Genomic DNA, 22,404 nt, shown 5'->3' with positions numbered 1-22,404 from the left:
CTATGCCTTACCTTATGCTACTCCTTCTTCCTGGAAATCCCTTTCTATAAAGCTCCATCTCATGATTAATTCTTACTTAGTCTTCCTAGTTCAATTTGAGAGCTTCCCTGTGTCTCCTAGGTGGGCTGGTTGCTACCCACCCAAACTCACATGTCCATCTCTTTGTCCATCTCTTTGGTTGTCCATATGATAATTGTTGTATCATCTCATATGTGATAGATGCCCCCAAAGAATAACAATAGTTGTTGATGGTAAGAACAGCAGCGTTGTTCCCTAACTACGCTCCCTCTAGGACATGGCCAAAATTGTGTTCTCAATGAAGACAGAATATTCTCAAATTTTTCCTGTAAGGATTTCCTCTCCTACAAACCTAAACGAGGATTTTCAACTCTCTCCCTTTGTTGCCTGAGCCAGAACTCTCTCCATCAATTACATTTTGAAAGATGACCTGTTCTCTGCCTCCTGTCCTGTCATCCTAACTGTATCTGCCTACAGTCTGTCCGTAACCACTGGTTATTCCCCTGATATAAGGTGATGCCATCTTCTCACGAGGTGTGTTCTGATCACATTGGCATGTCATAACCTTCATGGGCCTCTGTCCTCACTTTGGATCTATATGCCCCATTTTGGGGGTTCCACCTCATACAACTCTGATCAACCACCCCTGGCTTATGATTATATTATTATAACATAATACCTTGTTCATGTCAATCTCCAAGTCTGTGTGTGTGTGTGTGTGTGTGTGTGTGTGTGTGTTCAAAGGGAAGAGAAGTGTGCATATGGCCTGATGACATCAATCAATTTAGGTTTTGTAACATAGACTGAGGAAGAAATACACACTGATTTTTCTGAACGATGATGATATTTGCTACCAGAGGGGGGAAAAGGCAAGAAGAGAGGAAATGTTGGGGAAGGGCTGTTTGTTTTAGGGCCTGTTGAAGTAGCATCCCACACGTTCCGAGTTGAGTAGAGAGCCTTGGGAAAGCCTGAGAAACTGGACAGAACATGTATTTGGGATGGGAGTGTATATGGAAGGTTTTCATCTGGCCGATCTCTAGGCTCAAAGGTGCAGTGATTGGCAGAGACAAAGGGTGAATGAATGATCTCATAAAAGGAAACAGACATGTAGGCCTAAAAATTAGTGCAAGAGTGGGAGGACTTTGGGGCAGTGGTGGCTATGGTGCTTCTAAGAAGATGAGTAATGTGAACCAACGTGGGAGTTGTGTGCATAATCTTTATATACCACATGCAGCCTCTCTGGCAAACTGTGGGTCCATCCTAGTGAACAAAGGGAGGGAGAGAATGAGGTAGCCGGAAAATACGATGAGGCCGAACTACTTTTCTTACAGCAGAGATTTGTCAGCAGCTGAAGCCTGGAGATTAAATCCTATAAAGTTAGGGCTCTTCAGCCTCAGGTGAAGGAGGGAGGGATGCAGAGGGGAAGGAGTAATGACAGCTCCTGCCCACAGGACTCCCAGCCCTGGGGATTCCTTGTTTGCCCTCAGCTTCTCCCAGCTGGTGCCATGGTGCTTCACATGCACAGAGGAAAAAGGAGAATAAATCCTTCCCTGGCAGCACAGCAGGATGCCTCTCACTAACCCTGGTGCAATCCTGCCTACCTGTTTCCTTTTCCTGTACAGATCACCTGAGCCTCACTCTTTTTAAAATTGCAGCTTGCAGCTGCTGGTAAGTCTCTATTGCTGTCCTGTGTCAGGGTTTCAGGGGTGAGAATTAGGGGGTCATATGGGAAGAGAGAGAGAGAATGCAAGGAGAAGGGGGTGCACAGTTGTCTGGGAAAGCAGTAACCCTGGTAAAATGTGGTCTAAGATCTAACTCCATCTCCTGCACTAAATCCTTGAACGACCTGAGGCAAGTGTATTCCCCACACTGGGCCTTAGTGTTTCTCTTTGCAAAATGAAGTCTTGGACTTGGTGGTCCCACAGAAACTTTTTCACTTCTGACACTCTTAAAATCTTTGCAAAGAACCAGAACCAGGGAAAGGGACAGGGACTGCTCTCCCCAAAGAAGAAGAGAGACCATCTATAATATTCTGTTGCTGAGGCCAGGAGGAAAGGCTGCCTGGCTCCTTGGACCAGGGCCAACATGCCCAGGTCTCCACAGATTCCTCCCTGCCAAGCTGTCTGGGATACCCAGCCTTCCCTCATCTTCTTATCAACCCAGTACCATTCATTTCTTCAACTCAGATATTAAGTGCATTTTGTGTGCCAGACCAGTGAACATGGCAGGGAATATCCTGCCCGCAGTCTCTTCTATTAATACAGATAGCCCTGTGGCCTCCCCAGTATCCAGGATATGCCATCCCCCCCCCCTTGTGAAACTTACACACAAAACCACACACCCTAAACCTCCCTCCAAAGTCCTCTTCTACCCTCGTCACAAAAGGCATGTTTACACAGGAGTTTGACTATTGTGGAAATGCTTTTTGGTTAAAAAATGAGGTATCATCAAAAATAAGGTCCAAGTCCATCTGTGTATTTTCCTACTCACAAGAAACAGTAGCCTCCACCACTAATTCGTTTTTGAAATAGCAAATATTAAATTGAAACAAAAAAGTATTTAGAACACAAAGGTAAGGTAGAGATCTATGTGCTCATTGCATAGTGAAAAATCTCTCTTTTCAGGAATTTCCTCCCCAGGGCTCTGCTGTATCTCTGCTATGAATACTGCAGTTACATTGTCATTAGCCATGACTGTGTGCTGAAAAATGGATTTCCTGGTTTGTTTGTTTGTTTCTGTCCAGGGCTTTTAAAACCTTAGTCACTTCAAAACCTTTATCAGAGACATGGTTCTGCTTTGGGGTGGGGATGGCCTCAACCTCCAGAGTGGCTCTGATGTTACTCCTTCCACACAAGACAAAGCAGACCTCCTCCTCCTCCCCAGCAAAGGGATGCAGGCTGCAAGCCAAGGCCAAACTGGGTTGGAGGTCTTGGGCCTCTGAGTGCTCAACCCAGATGGAAATATTTAGCCCACTCCAATGGACAATCAAAGTTTGTTCTCCAGTTTCTCCTTAGCCTGGAAGAGGGCAGAGCACGGTCTCAGGGGAAACAAGCGGCCACCTCTCCATCTGGATGCGTGGAGCGGGGACAGAAGCCAAGGGGGTTTATCTGTTTCCTTTGGTTCTGTCCTGCCAGTTCTTTTGAGCAGGCTGGGCTGGGGGTTGGAGGTGGGGCAAGCTGTCTGGCCCCTGGTCTTTTCAGGTCAAGATGGGAATGGGGGCCACTTTAGACGGGTGGGAATTTGGAGTGTTTTTTTTTTTTTTTAAGGAGAAACACCTGTTGCTCCCTTATTTCCAGAGAAATTCCCTAGAACTTCCTTTCCAGGAAAAATAACCCCAGCCCTGCCGTGGTCTCTCTCTAGACTTCTCCTTTCCCCCAGATCTCTCTTCCTGTCCTTATCATTCTGTCAGTGAACACAGGCACGGTTAATCAGGACACGAGGGGAGCGCTTAATTCATTCACTCACTCGTTCAGTTTTTCATGCAAAAGCATATAGTGGTGCCTACCATGCGTTAGACCCTGTTCAGGGCTCCCGGCATATTTATTAGAGAGTCCCACTCTTACACGTACAAAAAAGTGAGTCAAAACCATAAAATATAAACACACATACACAAACAACATACATATCAGGAGTACATATAAGATACAAATAATATATATCATATATAGTGTATATGAGAAATATATGTATCAGTATATAAGTATAAATATGTATAAGTATACTTATATATAAAGAATATATGTATATGAAGAATACATATTATATTATATAAAATATATATAGGTAAATATATTTGTTATTTATATTATACATATTTGTAATTGTATATACTTAGACATAACATATAAATAGATACTATGTGTAAATATGAGTAAGAATGCCTATATACATGTATGATACAAAGGATGTATGTTTGTGATTTACACTTTAACAGTGCTGCAGCAAAGGTATCATGTGAGTACTGAGAAAGATTCGCCTAACTCTACACAAGAAAGTCAGGAGAGATTTGTCGGAGAAAATGATATTTGTGCTGTTTTAAAGGATCAGCCAATGTTCACTGGTCAGAAAAACAAGGTTTTTTTTTTTTTTTCAGTAAAGTAAGATATGAAGCAATAAAAATAATAGAAACAAGAAAAGTACATGTAGTGAATTGTAGAAAGAGTTGTATGGATTTGTCGACTACAAGAGAAAAAAGATGAGTTGAGAAATATGCCAAAGCCAGAAGGGCCTAGCTACAGATAGAGTATTTGAGCATATGCAGAGCACACACTTTGGAATTAGGCAGAAATGGGCTCAGATCCCATCTCTGACATTATTAGCTTACTGGGAAGCTTGAGGAAAGTTATTTACCTTTCCTGTGGTTTCCTTCTCTGTGTAGCGGGGATGGAATGCTTCATGGTTATGAGAAATATACACAATGATGTTAACTTTCCCCTGTGTCTGAATCATGCACAGCCTCAATAAACCGGAGCTCTCGCCGTGGCTCTTCACAAGTTTGAATTGCATTCTGGTGAAAGGGGGCTTTGAAGGCCTGGGAATAGTCTAGGGACTCAGGGAGTTAGCATTCCTTGGACAACCCCCAGTACTGCCGCAGGGAATGGATCAAGGGGAGGGCGTGTCAGGTAAGCAAGTTAAATGACAAAGAGGTCAGTTAAGCAGGTGTGGGAAAACTATGACAGGGAGCACAGGGTTGGACAAAAAACAAGACTGTAGGGATATTTAGGAGGTAAATACTTAGTTACAAAATACATCTGGGAAGAAGAAAAGGGTCAAGTAAAGTGTACATTACAAAATGTTGTCTTGGATGACTACAAAGTGGTAAATGATACTGTCAAAAATGCATAAATAGGAGGGGAATCAGGTGTGGAGAGGGTAGATGATGGGCTCAAAATTAGATGTGTTGGGTTTAATTGGCATCCATCTGGAGACTAGCAGGAAGGTGGAAATGTAGGCCTGATGCATAGCAGAGTTGTCTGGGCTAGAGGGTTATCAGTATATAAGTAAAATAATAATAGATCATATTATGAATGAGAAAGTGTTCAGTGTCAGGAGACTGAGTAACATGAACACATGAATATTTGAGCAATGGATGGAAGGGAGTGAATAGGAGCTGTCATAAAAACTAGAAGAGAACCAGCAGATACTGGCATCAAGAATTCCAAAAGAGAGCTTTAAGGAGGAAGGCATTGCTATAAAGATCAGGTGTTGACTAAGAGTCTCCGTTGAATTCCACACCTAGAGGTCACTGGTGAATTTAAAGAGCATTGCTGGGGGCGCCTGGGTGGCATAGTTGCTTCTGACTCTTGGTTTCCAGTCAGGCAGGTGATCTTAGGGTCATGAGTTCGAGCCCTGCGTGTGGTTCAGGAAGGAGTTTGCTAAAGTTTCTCCCTCCCTCTCCTCCTGCCCCTCCCCACCTCACTCTCTCAAATAAATAAATAAATCTTTTTAAAAAAATAAAGAGCATGGCTTTAGCTAAATTAAAAAAAAAAAAGCCATTGGTTGACTAGTGAACTTCTGGGTGAAGAAATGGAGAGGGTACATGTGGACAGTTCTTTCACCCTCTTTTCAAAATGATGAAGGGCAGGCACTGGTCTTCCTCAACCTTCTTCCTTCTCTCCACGTCCTGCCCCATTCTTTCCGGTGCATGGCTGCGTGCATTATCACCACTGCTCCCCCCTCCTTGATGCCTCCCCAGCCACCTTTCCAGTCACATTTTATTCACTGCAGATTTTAGCATTGACTCACTGCGCTCTTTCCACTACTGATCCAGACAAAATCGTTATGATTCCAATATTCCGTCTTTTGATCCCGTCAGCAGCCACACTGTCAGCCCCTTGACGTCCTCTCAACAAAGACTGTGTCCTTTGCCATAAATCGGCAACTTGAGCCCATCCCGTACTCTAGAACCCTGGTCCCTTTTCCCTGTCTCTCATTCCTTCATGTTTTTGCTTTCCTTTTTTACACAGTGTAATTTCCATAGTACATCATCATAATTACCTCTTTGTGTACACCCTTAACTGTAGTCCTGCTAGCTTACCCTAACTTCAATCTGGGTCAATGCCACTCTCCACATACTTCTTTTCTTCACTTGAGCAAATAAGTGTCGTGATTAAAAACACACCAAAATGTTGACTAGTTCCACTTTGAATTTATGAACATCTAATAGGACCTCATCACTGCCTGAAATCCTACATCTGAACACAGCAGAATCAGATTTCATTCCCAAACACTCCATGGAACTACTCTCTCACCACCAGCCAGGATTTCCTCGTTGCTAAATTTTCTGGTCATTCCTCAGTCCTTAGTACCTTGACTCCTTAAGTAGTATTATATGAATTGATTAATCCCTGTGAAACTTACACACAAAACCACACTCTCCTGTTATGTTTTTCCCTATTCAACTGGCATTTTTCCCCCTCAAGCTGTTTTAATGGAGTCTTTCCTCTCGACCTCTAAATTTCAGATTTTCCCAAGGCTCAATAATGGAAACTTCTCTCTACACTCACTTCTTAGGGTTTTCCCAGTCTATTTACTAATATCTCTCAAATGTATGTCTTTTCTTCAACATATTTTGAAGCTGACATTTTCCCATACTGAGTTAATGAAAACAAGATAAATGAAAACCCTATTGGGGGAAGTGATTCTAAGCTGAATTTTTGACATGCTTTTGAAACAACTAGAAGCAGATGCTCAGGATGCTGCTAGATAAATGAGCCTATATATTAAAAAAAAAAAAAGGAAGAGAAATTATGGGGTTATATATGTGATATTTATCAATGTATGAATGGTAAATAAAGTCATGAGCACAATGATATTGCCAGGAGAAACAATAGAGTATGGCCAGAAAATTTTCCAGAATGGGAATGGGTATATTTTAAGGACAAGCAATGAAAAGAAGCCAGCAAAGGAGACTGGGAAGGAACAGAAATCGCAGAAATACAGGAAACAAACTGAGGGTTGCAGAAAGGGACGTGGGTAGCGGGGTGGGGTAACCAGGTAATGGGCATTCAGGAGGGCACACGATGTGATGAGCACTGGGTGTTATATGCAACTAATGAATCACTGAACATTATATCAAAAACTAATGATGTACCATATGTTGGCTAATTACATTTAAATTAAAAAATGCTTCTATCTTCAGGAAAAAAAAAAGAAGTTACAGAAATACTGGAGAAAATCTGGTGAGAGTGGTGGTGCTGTAAGACAGTTTGGAACAGCTAGTAGGGTAGTGGAAGTGATAATAGTGAATTAGATGATACCAAAGATGATGATGATTGTGATTCTGCTTATGATGATGAGACTGTTAGTGAGACTGAAAAATTAATAACTAGAAATATCCATTTATTTTCAGCTCCATCCCTGAGGAATGCCAGCCCAATATCCCCTCAGTCCCCACTTCATTCTTTTGTCCAACATCACTCAGTTTAGCCCCATGATCTACCTCACTGGCTTTCCAGGATTGGAAACCATCGAACACTGGATGTTCATCCCCTTTTTCCTTATGTACCTTGTGGCCATCTCAGGCAATTGTTTCATTCTGATAATTATTAAGACCAACCCTCATCTGCACACACCCATGTACCATCTACTCTCCTTTCTGGCCTTCACTGACCTGGGACTCTCAGTGTCGACCTTGCCCACTACTATGGGAATCTTTTGGTTCAAGTCTCATGGTATCCACCCTGCAGCTTGCCAAATCCAGATGTTCTGTACACACTCATCTTCCTTCATGGAGTCCTCAGTGCTCCTTATCATGTCCTTTGACCGCTGTTTGGCCACCTGCCACCCCCTTAGGTACTCGGTCATTATCACTAGCCAGCGAGTGGTCAGGACAGGTCTGGCTGTCATCTTCCAGGGACTGTGGCCCTAGTTCCTCTTGTCATCCTCCTGAAGACTTTTCCCTACTGTGGGCCTCAAGTCCTCTCCCGTTCTTTCTGCCTACACCAGGAAGTGATACAGTTGGCCTGCACAGATATCACCTTCAACAACCTATGTGGACTGATGGTGGTGGCATTCACTATGATGCTGGACCTGGTGCTCATCGCACTGTCCTATGGGGTCATCCTCCACACTGTGGCAAGACTGGCTTCCCAAGAGGAGCAGCTCTGAGCCTTCCAAACATGTACCTCACACCTCTGTGCTGTGCTGATATTCTTGGTGCCCATGGTGGGGCTATCTCTGGTGCACTGCTTTGGGAAGCATGCCCCACTTGCTGTCCACCTTCTTATGGCCAATGTCTATCTCTTCGTGCCTCCCATGCTTAATCCAATTATATATAGTATTAAGACAAAGGAGATCCACCATGTTATCAGCAAGCTCCTGGGTCTTAAGAAGGTCAGTGCTGGGTCCTGGGGCTAAAAATTCCACTGAGTACCCAGGAGAAGGTCCCAAATCAGCCCAAAGATTTATAGCATTGAGAACCTATTATTGCCCCACATGTTCCCCAAGATTTTTTCCCATTGCCCTAAATAAAATATGTATGAATTTCTTTTCCTGAGCTATGGGTCAAGAATGCTGACATGCTCTTGCTAAAATTATAACGCCTCCTCCTATATATGAAAACTAGCTGTTTTGGTAGCACCAAAAACTGCCCAGAAGACTCTGTTGAGGGTCATCATCAATGTGCAAATATTAAAACTGAAATGAAATTGAACAAAAATGAAAACAGAATAGTAAATAAAAAAGCACCCAGAAGAGAACCTGGCAGAGAAGAGATAAATTCACCTCAGGAAATGTCCTTCTTCCACGGTTCCTTCGGATTGCTTCCCCCTTCTCTACCCAGTAAAGTCCTTCTCCTCATTTCTATCCTGGTTAAGCTGTATCCTTTGGACTCTTCAATCACATTGGAAGAATCAGAACTTGTCACTCTTTCCTAATGGCTGATTCAGTTAGAACACTTCCAGATCTTCCTGTGGTTGTACTCCCTTCTGGTTCTGTTCATCTAGTAGACCTTTGACTTATCTCAAATCTGATTTTACCTTTCCTGTGGACTCACTGACAGTAAGCAGAAGCTAGTGTTTGCTCCTAGGCACTCCAGTGGTGAGATCTTGCCCAATGACATGAAATGTGGCAAAGTTGCAATGAAGGAAAATACCACAAATATTTGTAAGTCATAATCCCATCTCTCAGGAGGTTGCAGACCTAAAGTTGGCAAAGAAAATTGCCCATACCATTGACTAAATGAAATTCATGTTGGAATCTCAGCACTGGGGTCTCTTCCTCACGGACATTTCACTGACAGCCCTCTATCCAGTATCAGAGCAGACACTCCCTCAGTCTGCTCCCTCAGAATCCTGCATTTCCCAGTGTAACATCTGTCACAAGTAATGTACTGCTTTGTGTCTCAGTTTAGTTTCTTTTTTCTTTTTTTTTCTTCTCTCTTTTTTTTAAATCTTCCAGAATGGATTACTAAATTAAGCTCCTTGGAGGAATTATGCATGTCTTGTTAACCAGTACATCTCCATAAATACAATGACTGTCAGAGAATAGATGCTCAATAAATACATACTATTAATTTCTGGATACATAAATGCATAAATTGAAATTCAAAGCTAAGAAAGAGAACTTCTTTTCTAGGGAAGCTTTTTCTTCTTACACCCGGGAAGCCCAAGAGGACCCCCTTGTGATGGCATCCATCGAAGGGTGTTCCTCATCATTATCCTAGTTCTGCTTCATTCAGGCCCTCTGGCCCCTCCTGTCTCCTCTGCCACAGGTTACTATGATCCATAAGTGCTCCCTGAGAGTTACTCTTCACAGCTCTGGGGCATGGGAAACCTTGTATATAGTCCACCACCCCACCTCCCTGATCCGGACTGAACAGAAACCTTGCTGGGTCTGTTTGATAAACTCAACTATCTCTTTTCTTTCCATGGATTTAGGAGTCTAGTGGTTCCTGGGGCCAGAATAACCATACCCTTGCCTCCACACAAGGCAACTTCTCCTGCCTTTATATTCCAACATCCCCAGTCTCTTCATTTCTTTTAGTTTATACACAGTCTGAGAAAATTCCTTTGGGTGGTACACAGATGGCTGATACCTGTTAGACTGGTTTCTGATTCAAATTTTGGCTTTTTTTTTTTTTTCCTGTTTGCCTGGTCAAAATGGGAGAAATGATGGTAACAGCAGACCAGACAAAGATCCCCAGATATAATGGCTCTTGAAAAAGATAATATTAAAAACAGTTGGGAAAGGTTGGATTATCCAAAAAACAGTGCTAGCCAAATTTGTTATCAATGTGGAAGATAAAATTTGATCCTTACTTTATAGTACACATAAAAATGTATCAAATTAAAGATACAAGTGTTAAAGGAAAACTTGGAAATGATTAGAAAAATACGAGAGAATAGACAATTAAAACACAGTAAAACAGAACACACCAAAAACAAAGAGACAACACAAACCAGACTAAGAGGTGAAATGTGCAATGTATACCTCTATGAACAACTGATGTTTAATGTACAGAATATATGAAGAACCTCTATAAATTAGTAAAGACTCTCATGTATCATCCAACACCTTACTTTATAGCATTAATCAATCTTGCTCACCAAATCACTCATCCTTGTCTCTCACTGTCCCCAAGATCTCTGGAATTGCCCGAGTTTTCTCAGTTTATCCAGCTGGCTAAATAGGTCACATTTCCTTCCTTTACACTTGTGCTTATTGCCACAATGCTCCTTCTCATATTCAAAGCTATGAACTCTTTTCATCAATCTCTGGGCATCACTTTATTCAAAACCTGAGACAAAACTGCCCTGATCGCTACTTCCTTGACTATTCTGCCCTCTTCCCAAGCATTTCACTTATTCATCACACCATAAACTTTTCCTTTTTCCACTCTCTCATGCTACTGAACGTTGACTACCTTATTATGACTCTCCAGCTTCTCTACTCCTATATAGTCTGTCAGTTCTATCCATTCATCCTGACAGACGATAAATGGGTAGAAAGATATCCATCCATAGCTATAACCTTCCAGACATTCAACAAGATGCACTAGACTCCCATATTCCCACTCATCTTTGCATTCTTCTCCCCAGTTAATTTATATCATCACTTTTCTCCCTGGATAATTTAATTTACTAAAAGTTAGTTCTTAATAATGTCTTTTAGAACCAAATGACACCTAACTTCTGAAAGCCAGTGGATCAATAATCATTTATTTATTCCGTGAAGTTGCTTCTTATCTATGTTTTCCATCTCTTTGAATAATACCACCATTATGCCTAAGATTGAGACTCGAAATCCAAATATTGTTTTGACTTTCTTTCCTGTATCTACTGCATTAAATAAGGTAAAACCCAAGGAAAATACTGACCCAAAAAATACCTCTGTCAGTACCTTCCTCCATTGCCCTCCACCTGCAGTCTCCCCGGCAGACCCAACAAATCACATTCTTGTGCCATAATGACAGTCTTCTAATAAACCTCATGCCTCTCTCTATTTCATTCTGGAGCAGGACTATTTTAATCTGTAGTAGAACTAAACTAATATTTTAAAAGGTAGGATCTGAAAGTGGCATTATTCCGATTTGAAACCTTGAATGCTCCCTCATTACCAAAGATCGAATCCAAACTCATTAGCCTAGAATTAAAGGCCCTTGTAGTCAGTCTAAACTACTAAATCAGTAGTTCTGGTCTCAATCCTCAAAATTCCCTTCTTTGTACCTCAAGGAACCCAAATTGATCTATTTGCTGTTGTCTAAATAAGAATTGCAGCCCCTCAGCTGCCAAAGGCTGCCCTGAACATGAGAACATACCCATTCAATCCATCTTCCAGGGTGCAGGAACAGTGATGCCCTGTTCCGTGAAGACTTGTGGGTCATGGCCAGCAGAAGCCACTTGTCTCCCTGCCACAGCTCTCATACTTATAGGTTTGCATCTCCTTTTGTGCCCACCTCTCTGCCTGGCCTGCATGATAGCTTTGTGAATTCTATCTTTCCACCTGACTCGCCAGCTCCAAGAACTCAGCCCTGACTCTTGTTCATTGTTGAGTCCCTTTTGTGCTTAGTACAAGGTCTCACACAGGAGATGTACCCACTGAGTCACTGATCCCTTCTGGGTTTTTGGTCTCTTTGTTGTAAACTAGCGATGTTAAGAAACTGAGCTAATGGGGTTGTGAAGATCCAAAAGTGGACAGTTGTGAAAACTTGCAGCAGAAACCATGGCAGGCTTTGAGAGCAAATGTAGAACTGGAAAGGTGATAAAGGTGAACATGTGCGGGAGATAAAACAATCTGACTCAAATTAGGGACAGCCTTTCCTCCTTCAGATGGTCATATTATACCACTCAGGGGCAGAGTGCCTTAAAGCTTGAGACTGAAGTATCTGACACTCCCCTTTACCTACCTGTGAGAGCTCTACACGGAAGGTGCAGAGGAAGGAAGAGCAGTAGTGGAGGCCCTGCATGCCTTCCTCCAACCCCCCTACGGAGTTACCTCTGCCAACTCCCCGGCCTGAGAATATAAGGCCACACCAAGTAGTCCCTTGAGCTTCTATCAGCTCAGGTACTTATGGACTGCTGGGAGTGTGGAACATCTGCATTTGTTTTCCTGGGAGGACAGTAAAAGAAGTTGGGTTTAGAAAGAAACCCTCAAATAACCTAATGATTGTCTGGGACTAACCAGGCTGAAAATACAGTCACTTTTCAAAAACTCCCACTCTTAGTTAAGTCAGACCAAAGGATTCAGTGTGTCACCTAATCCCCTCCTACACCTTCTTGAAGTCACACTGCTGGTCATGGGAAAAGGTCAGGAAACCACCCAAATCCCGATCAATATGCACGGATTTATCAGTATTTTATATCTTCTCGTCTTTTGTCATAATTCTTTCTCTTTAATTTCCCATATAAAAAAAATGGTGTCTTTTCATTTACAACAAGATCACAATTCTTCCCCTAAATTTAGGTCTATGATAGTATAAGGTGTATGTTAACAAAAGTAATTATAAATCAAGTCATTCATTCAATAATAGACATGATTTTAGTCTTGAAGAATGTGTGGATAAATAAGCATAACAATTCATAGTCAGTTGGGGAGACTCCTAAGGAAACACATATATAGTTCAGTGACTGATGATAAAAGATACAAGGTAAGACAGAACAAAGGAAGGGAATTTGTAATATTCTAGGACAGTCAGAGAAGATTTCCAGGTGCATCTCTTGACTCTCAAATTATGAGCAAATATTAAGTGAATGTGGTAGGCAGAATGCCCCCCACAAAGATGTTCAAGTTTGGTACCTATGAATATGCACATTTCATGGCAAAAAAGATTTTGAAGATATAATTAAGATTATGGACCTTAAAGATTTTTTTTTTTCTTTTAGGTGATTAATGTAGACCCAGTTGATTTACATGAGTCCTTACAAGTAGGGAAATTTCTCAGGCTGAAATCAGAAAAACGCGGCAGAAGAAGTCAGATTCAAAACGAGAGAGGTGCTCTGCCCACAATGACCGGAGGGGGCTGAATGAATAGCATGGGAGTAGGGTGGACAGCATTTAGGAGAAAATACCAGCCCCTAGCTAGCAGTCAGCAAGGAACTTGAAACTTCAGTCCTACTTTTACAAGGAACTGAATTCAACCAACAACTTAAATGAGCTTTGAAGCAGCTTCTTCCCCAGATCCTTCAGTAGAGAACTCAGCCCTGCCATCACTGTGATGGCTTTGAGAGACCCTAAACATTTAGGGTTTCTGGATTTCTGACCTACAGAAAGTATGGCATAAGAGATTTTTATTGTTTTATTGTTTGTGATAATTTATTTTAAAAGATTTTATTTATTCAAGACAGAGAGAGAGAGAGAGAGAGAGAGAGAGCATGAGGTGGGGGGAGGGGCAGAGGGAGAGGGAGAAGCAGATCCCCAGCTGAGCAGGAAGTCCGATGTGGGACTCGATCCTGGGACCCTGAGATCATGATCCAAGCCCAAGGCGGGCGCTTAACCAACTGAGTCACCCAGACGCCACTGTTTGTGATAATTTCTTATAGCAGCAATATACAATGAATATGGTAAGTCTCAGGCAGAAGGGAGAGGACAGGGAAAGAAGAAAAGAAGGATCATTTCTGGTGGATGTGACAACACCTGCACAGGTGTGAAGGCTTGAGAAGAAACACTGGGGAGGAGAGAGGGAGATAGAAGGGCTTAAAAAACAAGTTGGAAATTAGTGAGAAATTAATCCATCAAAGCCAGACAATAGATAGGCTCAACTGTGACTCCAAGAAATTTGGATAAGAGGGATGTTTATGCCATTGCTATACACAGGAGAAAGAAATGTTAAAAACAAGACAACATGCCCGACATTGAGTCACTTAGGTTAAGCCCCACACCATCAAATAGAGGCTCAGTTATAGATGTGCTGTTCCAGGAATGGAACCTTAAACCAGTCATCAGGAATCCCCTGATGAGTACTAGTGAAGTAATCGGCCTGATGGACATCTGTTATCCCCTAAAGGAAAGTAACGGCATACGACACCTGGCACTTACCCCATCACAAGCCCTCCTTAAGGCCCAGTTACCCATCCCCCCCCTGACCTCCCCTCCCGCAACCCTCGGTTTGTTTCCTATAGTTAACAGTCTCTTATGGTTTGTCTCCCTCTTTGATTTCATCTTATTTTATTTTAAAGAAAATTTTTGCCTAGTATAACCTCCTTGTTCTGGCTCCCTTCTGCCTATAGAAGTCTTTCTTTTGCACAGGTCCTCAGAGCTCCTTTCTATTTGCTAGATTGGATACTTCCTGATTTAAATTGGTTTTTGCCATTCTAACTGGTGTAAGGTGGTATCTCAATGTGGTTTTGATTTGACTTTTCCTGATGGCTAAGGATGATGAACATTTTTTCAAGTGTCGGTTAGCCATTTGTATGTCTTCTTCAGAGAAGAAGATAAGAGTTTGTTTCCTATAGTTAAGAGTCTCTTGTGGTTTTCCTCCCTCTCTGTTTTTGTCTTATTTTTCCTTCTCTTCCCTTTGTTCATCTGCTAATACAATATGATTTCACTCATATGCGGAATTTAATTATTAAATGCTTTTTAATCTTCTTGGTAACTTCTCCCTGAAGCCCTCTGTTCTGTTGCTTCTCAGGTCTCTTTTGCAGATGGCAGCAAGGAATTTGTCCTGCTCTTCTCTTGGGGTTGGAATTCCACTTCCTGGATCATATATCTTCTTCTTTTTCATCGTCCATATTTGTTTGCTTGGGTGGGGGGGCTTTCTTCTTCACACTTTATTTAGGAAGATATTTTTATTCAGTTGCATACCACTTTCTCATTTCTATGCAATACCGTTTTACTCTCTTTTCTCTGTTTGTAGAGAAACTTTCCTTCAGATTTAAAGGAGCAAGCAAAAATATTTATCACTGAAAGCATATTGTCCACTTATTAAGACAATAACTTCAATATAAATCATATCTGTGACAGAGCCAAGATCATTAAATAGCAACAGTGTTTCAAAAAATATTTCTGTGCCCACACGCTGGGTCAGGCACAGGGCTAACATTCTATTGAAATTTCTATGGGTCCACCTTCTCTACAGTATATAAGGTCTGAGCAGTATAAATATGCAAGGTATATTTGTGGCACACTTGAAAATTTCAAGTACAATTTATTCTTATTTACTCTGGTCACATCCATAATTCATATGGTATTTAGACTCTGAACAATATGAAAGTCTTCATGTTAAATTGTTCTTTAATAAAATTATGATCTATTTTAGAGTAAAACATTTGAGGATATGGTAATTCATTGAAATATAAAGAGATAACTGGTATGTAAATAAATACAAATATAATCATTTATTAACTAATTTCTTAACTTTTTGGGGTATGTCTGGTATATTTCAGGCCCTAGGTTAGAGACTGAAGAGTATAAACATGAATAAGATATGGTCCCTGGCCATAAGTTGTTTATAGTCTGGTGGAGGAGACAAATTACCCAAACTAATGGATATGATTAAAGTACATTCTGAGTACGGTGGGGACATAAAGCAAATACAGAACGGTGCTGCTTAGGGTTCAAGAAAAATCTTAGAGAAAATATTATTCAGATTCTGGTTTATACTCATGATGCTTTGACACTAAACACTGAATTTTGTATTTATTCTTGCTGAATCAAAATAAGATGAGTAAATAAACTATGTGTATAATTATATAATTTTTAGAGTAGTTTATTTTATTCACTTTTCAAAATAAACATATGAGGTAGATAAATCAAAGATCGGTGTTCCATTTTACAGATAAGAAAATTAAGACTGAGAGATTCAGTCCACTTACTCAAGAAGTCACCTCTCTGGGGCGCCTGGGTGGCTCAGATGGTTAAGCATCTGCCTTCGGCTCAGATCATGATCCCAGGGTCCTGGGATCGAGTCCCGCATCGGGCTCCCTGCTCCTTGGGAGCCTACTTCTCCCTCTGCTTCTCTCTCTCTCTCCCTCTGTCTCTCATGAATAAATAAATAAAATCTTTAAAAAAAAAAAAAGAAGTCACCTCTCTGGATGGGTTAAGTAACCTTATTGTGGTGATGTTTTCACAATATGTACATGCAGTAAATCATCATATTGTGTACCTTGAACTCATACAACATTATATGTCAATTTCAACTATATTTCAATAAAGCTAGAGGAATGAAAAAATAAGGAAAGATGTCACCTCTAATTCATACTTCTTTCCATAGGGAGAATTATGGGGCAGAGAGGGAAAGGAAATGTTTCCTGACATGAGATTCTGATTTAAGAAAATGTATCATGGAGTGCCAGGGTGGCTCAGTCGGTTAAGTATCCAACTCTTGATCTCAGCTGAGGTCTTGATCTCAGGGTTGTGAGTTCAAACCCCACATTGGGCTCCACGTTGGACATGGAGCCTACTTAAAAAAAAAGAAAATGTATTATTTTCTTCATATGTTCATTCATTAATTTATTCACTTATGATTTTCTTCTCTTATTTATTCATCATTATTTACTCATCCATTTTTTCACTTATTCTTTCATTATTGCTCCAGCATCATCAGCCATTATCTGAATGGAGGGCCTATAGTGTCTGATGTAGACTGGACAAAGTGGTTGACAAAATCGCTGCTTTAAGGAGCTCCGATTCCACGAGGGGAAAGCAGATAGATATAAAAGAGGGAAAGGTCATGGCAGAGAGATAAGCACAGGGCTGTCAATTTCAGTGGAGGTTGGCAGAGCCAAGTGCCTACATATTTCAGGATCTCCCACGTGAAAAGAACATACCAGGAATCCTAAAGCCTAATTTTGACTACTTAAATATTGTAGCTGTTGGATTAGTCAGGACTTTCCAGAGAAACAGAACCAATAAGATGTGTGTATAAAGAGATTTATTATATTTATTATAAGGAATTGGCTCTCACAATTATAGAGACCCAGAAGTCCAGACCCAGGAGAACTGATGGTACGGTTCCAGTCCAGATTTAAAGACCTGAGAACCAGGAAAACCAATGATTTAAGTTTCAGGCCAAGCCTAAGACCAAAGGCAAGAGAAGACCAATACCCATACTTAGAAACCATCTGACAGAGATTTCTTTCTTTCATACTTGGATTTTTACTTTATTCAGGCATTCAATGGATTGGATGAGGCTACCTATACTGGGTAAGGCAGGATGCTTTACTCAGTTTACCTATTCAGATGCTAATCTCATCCAGAAACACCCTCACAGATACTGACAGAAATAATGTTTAATCAAATATCTAGAAACCTTGTGGCCCATTCAAGTTCATATGTAATATTAATTATCACAGCTGTCAAACTCTAAAACTTCGTTTTTCAAATAGCATTATGGGAAGACCTCTGGCTCCTGGAAACATCAGAAACCAATCACCTGAGCTAAACTTGCGTACTGGTAAAGATGTGATATCTAGGCCACAATTAACCCCTCTTTGCTCTTCGCTTTTTCAGAATTGTGCAGGTCCATAACCAGAAGTCCATGTATCATATCACCAAATATTGTGAAGATAGTTCCCTGCTCCTCCTGAAAATAATCTCACTCTGTAGTGATGTTTGACATTCTTTGGGTTATTCTTTTTTTTTCAAGATTTTATTTATTTATTTGACAGAGAGAGAGACAAAGAGAGAGAGATCACAAGTAGGCAGACAGGCAGACAGAGGGGCAGGAAGAAGCAGGCTCCCTGCTGAGCATGGAGCCCAATGCGGGACTCGAGCCTAGGACACTGGGATCGTGACCTGAGCTGAAGGCAGACGCCCAACCGACTGAGACACCCAGGTGCCCCTCTTTGGGTTATTCTTGAAAAGAGACCATTTTTCTCTTTCTAAAGGGCATTGAAATAGTTGATTTATGGATAAGACCCAAGATGGTCCTGATAGGTGTTGGCCCAATACACCAGACTAAATGTTTGATTGCTGATCCTATAACTTAAAGTGTAGTGCTAACATTCTCTGGATTGATCCTCTCCTCCTCTGGTGTCTGAATGGTTATAACTCCAACACCAAATTTTCCAGGGTTTTTAGCTCTACCAGAGACTCAGGACTTAATCCTAAAGAGCATCTTGAGGAGCCTGTGACATATCACCTTTGTGTTGATGGGGTAGATGACAGGATTGAGCATGGGAGGCACAAAGAGGTAGAGAGTAGACATGAGGATATGGACATCATGGAGCAGGCCAGCACCAAGGCGATGCACAATGGACACCCTCACCATGGGCACATAGAAGATGAGCAAGTTAGTGTGTGGGACATGCACGTGTTCAGTGTCTCGCTGCGCTCCTCTTGGGAGGCAATGGCGAGCACTGATTGCAAGATTAGTACATAGGAGATGAGTATGAGTGCAGAGTCCAGGCCAAAGGTGAATAGCACAATGGACAGCCCATAGTGGCTATTGAAGGAGACATCAGTACACGCCAGCTTAATCATATCCACGCGAAGGCAGTAGGCATGGGAGAGGACGTTCTGGGGGAGACAGAAGGGCAGTCTGTGCAGCAGCAGCAGAAAGACTAGGATGAGGGCAAAGCTTCGGAGGACGGTACACAAGCCCATTGCCACAACATGGGCGTTAGTGAGCACTGCAGCATAGCGCAGGGGGTTGCAGATGGCCACATAGTGATCGAAACTCATAGCCAGAAGGATGCCAGGCTCTGTCCAAGAGAAGAGGTGGATGAAAAACATTTGGGCCAAGCAGGCATTAAAGGAAATCACCTGGGTGTGAAAGCAGAGGGCAGCCCAGCACAGTCGGCAATGTGGAAAAGGACACTCCCAAATCATTGACTGAAAGGAGAGACAAGAATTAGTACATGGGCTGGTGCAAGCTCTGTTCCTCCTTAACAATGAGGAGGATCAGCGTGTTTCCCACAATAGAGACAGCGTAGAGCGGAAGGAGACGGAAGGATAGCCGGGATTCCATGGCCTCCATTCCTGGGAAGCCCGTCAGGATAAAGATGGGAGCATCAGAGGCATTGATTCTGAAGTTAACCATGAGAAGCTGGGGACATTTTTTATAAGCCAATCCAACTTTCTGGAGAAATTATAACTTGTGTCTAAGACTACCATTGTTCCTAGGAAGGAAAAGCAACATAAGGATTTATAAATTGTGATTACACATAGGTTTTATTCCTAAAGTACACTGGAAGGATGAAGAGGAAGTCATGAAATGTTAGCCATTGAAAGAAAAACTTCTTCCTTAGACATCTTTCAGAAAAAAGAGTAGATAGATTAACTGTTCTTCAGGGTAGTTGACTAGCTCATTAAGTCTCATCAGTAGCCCTCTGGTTGCCTTCCATGTAATCATCATCACAGCTCTCCTCCAAATGCCTAAACTTACATAGCTATGATCTTAGCTACTCCCCAAGAGATGTTCACGCTTACGTCCATTCTGACATATGAGGAACCAAGTATCCAAAAAAGGGAAGAGAATTAGTCCAGGTTTTCTTGGAAGGCAGTTACATGGCTTGAACTAGATTTCACCAATCCAGTTTCCACTCTGAGGTGCTTGCCTGATCCACAGCCTACATTTCACACTGGAAGAGTCCGTGCAGGACCCCTAGAAAATCAAAATATCTCAAGGGGCATCGGAGAATACTAATTAAGAGTATGGCACCAGAACATCCTGGGCTTGAGTTCCAGTGACATTAGGTAAATTTCTTAAACTCTCTTCCCTTGTCTCTTTACTTTTAGGATAGGGATAAGAGAGAGTTGCCCTGTGGGTATGGATACAGGCATATGTAAGATAGAAAGAGAGAAACAGAGAGGGGGCAAGGGAGAGAACTTGGACTTGACACAGGTCCTGCCCACAGTAAGCATTATAGAAGCGCTGCTATTGTTATTATTTAAAAGTTATTATTTTAAAAAGCATGTTTAGGTAGAAAATAAATAGTACATTGTGCTTTCCAAAAGCACAAAAGTCATTGAATGTATTTATATTAAACTCAAATAATTATTTTTAGAACACTTGTCACATAATAGCTTATGGTACAGACAAGCAGGAGTCAATTGCAAAAGCTTGAGAATTATTAAGAAAGAAAAACTGTGATGCTAAAAACATTCTTTCCATTACCTTATTTTTTCCTGAGTTGTTAAAGAATAGCACTCTTTCCTTTCCGTAACAGACCACTGTTTTTCATCTCAGAGTCTGTCAAAGTTCAATAAGAGGAGAAAATGAGAAACACTTCCTTACACCAGCCCAAACAAGGTTGTGAGGAGGGGTGACAAAGGAGTAATCTATGCATTTGCCATCTTCCTTGTACTGTGGAATTTCAGAAACAACCATTTGGGGAGGGAGCTACATTCAGGAATATTTCATAATGTCCAAAACCCCTTGCATACCCTATGATAAGTGGCTTCACCTGCTAGCTTTGGAATTCAGGTGTTAGAAGTCCTCTACCTCTCATGGCTAGTTCCTAACACTTGAATGAAATTACTCACCACTGAGTAATTTATTATTTTATGTATCTTTGGGAGGAAACTTGCTTTCTCTCTGCCATAAAGCCGGAATTACATCAATGAACAGATTAGAAATCAGAGAGGAATTCCCTGCTAGAGGGATAAGGGTCTGGGACAAAGGTTCAGAGAACTACTGCCGAAGGATGGGGAGGCTGAGCCGCAGCCCTGGACTGGAAGAGGTAGGAGGATGAACCAGATAAGCCCTGGGAACCGTGCACAGTGTAATGAGCTCTCATTAGGACACACAAAGAAACTGAGGAATTTAGAGGAGATGGTCTTAAAGAGATACCATGGGTCACTCCCTTCTTGAGCACCCACTCCTGGATTTCATTTCATCCCATCACGTGTTCCACTCTAAGGAAGTCTAAAATTGTCTTAAGTAAAAGCCTGCTGCCGCAGAGGTCAGTTTCAGTACCTCCTTCCTGTCCTAATTAGAGATGTTAGCGTTCAGCTGAGTCTTCTACTCTGTTCCTTGTTTTCTCAGTGTTCATGCAAAGCAGAAAGTGGGCCAGAAGATGAAGACAGACATGATAAAGAGAAAGAGAAGAACTGGAGGGCAGGGAAGAGACAGAGAGAAGTGGATAAAGAATAGAGAGGAAATACTATGGAAATGGGAGAGTCAAATGAGGGAAGGGGAATGCCAGACCAGAGAAGGAATTTTGGGAAGACAGTAACTAGAATATTAAACATGGAGAGGAAGAAAGAAGAGAAATAAGGCCAAGAACACCTCTTGAGAATACTAAGAACATCACAGGGCGATGCCCCAAGTGTTCCAGGAGGATGGGCTGTGTTTTCCCCAACCTACGCCAAGGCTGTCGAAGACCCTACACATACCACATTTCACAGGAGCTTCCTGTCAGGCTCCGAGCAGTGGAGGGCCTCACTGTGGTAAGCCTTTAATATCCCCCAGTCAAACCCTGCTGGGATTAGAGTCCTCACAGAGGAATCCCAGGGGACTCTGTTTGCTGTCTATTCCCATGGGTGATTCAGACCTGTTTGCCAAGGACAAGACAATGCCTCCTCTCCTCTCAGCTCAGCGGGGCTTACCTGTCCCCACACCATGTCTTCATGGCTTCTGATATCCTCTTAAGGATGAGTTTTAAGGCAAGTCTAGCAGATGATGAGTGTGAACACCAGGGGGCCAGTAAATGGGAAGCTAAGAATATAACTCAGGCTTCCTGATCCTCAGCTCCAAGGTTTCCTTTCCCCAAACCAAGTCCCCACTCCAGGACCCTCTTCTTAGGGGACTATCGGAAGCCAGAATGTAAGGCTGACTTGGGTCATAGGTGATAGAAATGCAATAATCATCAATGATACTGAGTGTTTACAATGTTCCCTAAACTCCATCAAGAACTTTATGAGCCTTATCTCTTTCTACTCTAACAATCACACTTAGAAAGAAATATTCACTTCTTTTTTTTTTTTAAGATTTTATTTATTTTCTTTTTGACAGAGAGAGAAAGACAGAGCACAAGCAGGGGGAGCGGCAGGCGGAGCGCTGAGCAG

General features: G+C 41.8%; 1 protein-coding gene, 1 long non-coding RNA gene and 1 pseudogene across 2 annotated transcripts in view; 2 read left to right on the top strand and 1 right to left on the bottom strand.

The window, feature by feature from the left end:
- LOC141370455 (uncharacterized) overlaps positions 1-22,404 on the top strand; it is a 55,456-nt gene that overhangs the window by 16,466 nt on the left and 16,586 nt on the right. The window lies entirely within an intron of this gene.
- OR51M1 (olfactory receptor family 51 subfamily M member 1) lies at positions 7,385-8,376 on the top strand. The gene is given in 2 exon segments (XM_073879596.1): positions 7,385-7,874; positions 7,877-8,376. Coding segments are annotated over 2 exon segments (990 nt in total).
- Positions 18,488-19,435, bottom strand: LOC112806284 (olfactory receptor 51I2-like; annotated as a pseudogene).

The sequence above is a fragment of the Callorhinus ursinus genome, unplaced genomic scaffold, assembly GCF_003265705.2.
Source record: "Callorhinus ursinus isolate GAN/ISIS: 27379988/994484 unplaced genomic scaffold, GSC_fseal_2.0 scaffold35, whole genome shotgun sequence".
Classification (NCBI taxonomy): domain Eukaryota; kingdom Metazoa; phylum Chordata; class Mammalia; order Carnivora; family Otariidae; genus Callorhinus; species Callorhinus ursinus.
Note: the sequence above shows the minus strand (reverse complement) of the source record. Positions and strands in the feature narration are given on the sequence as shown.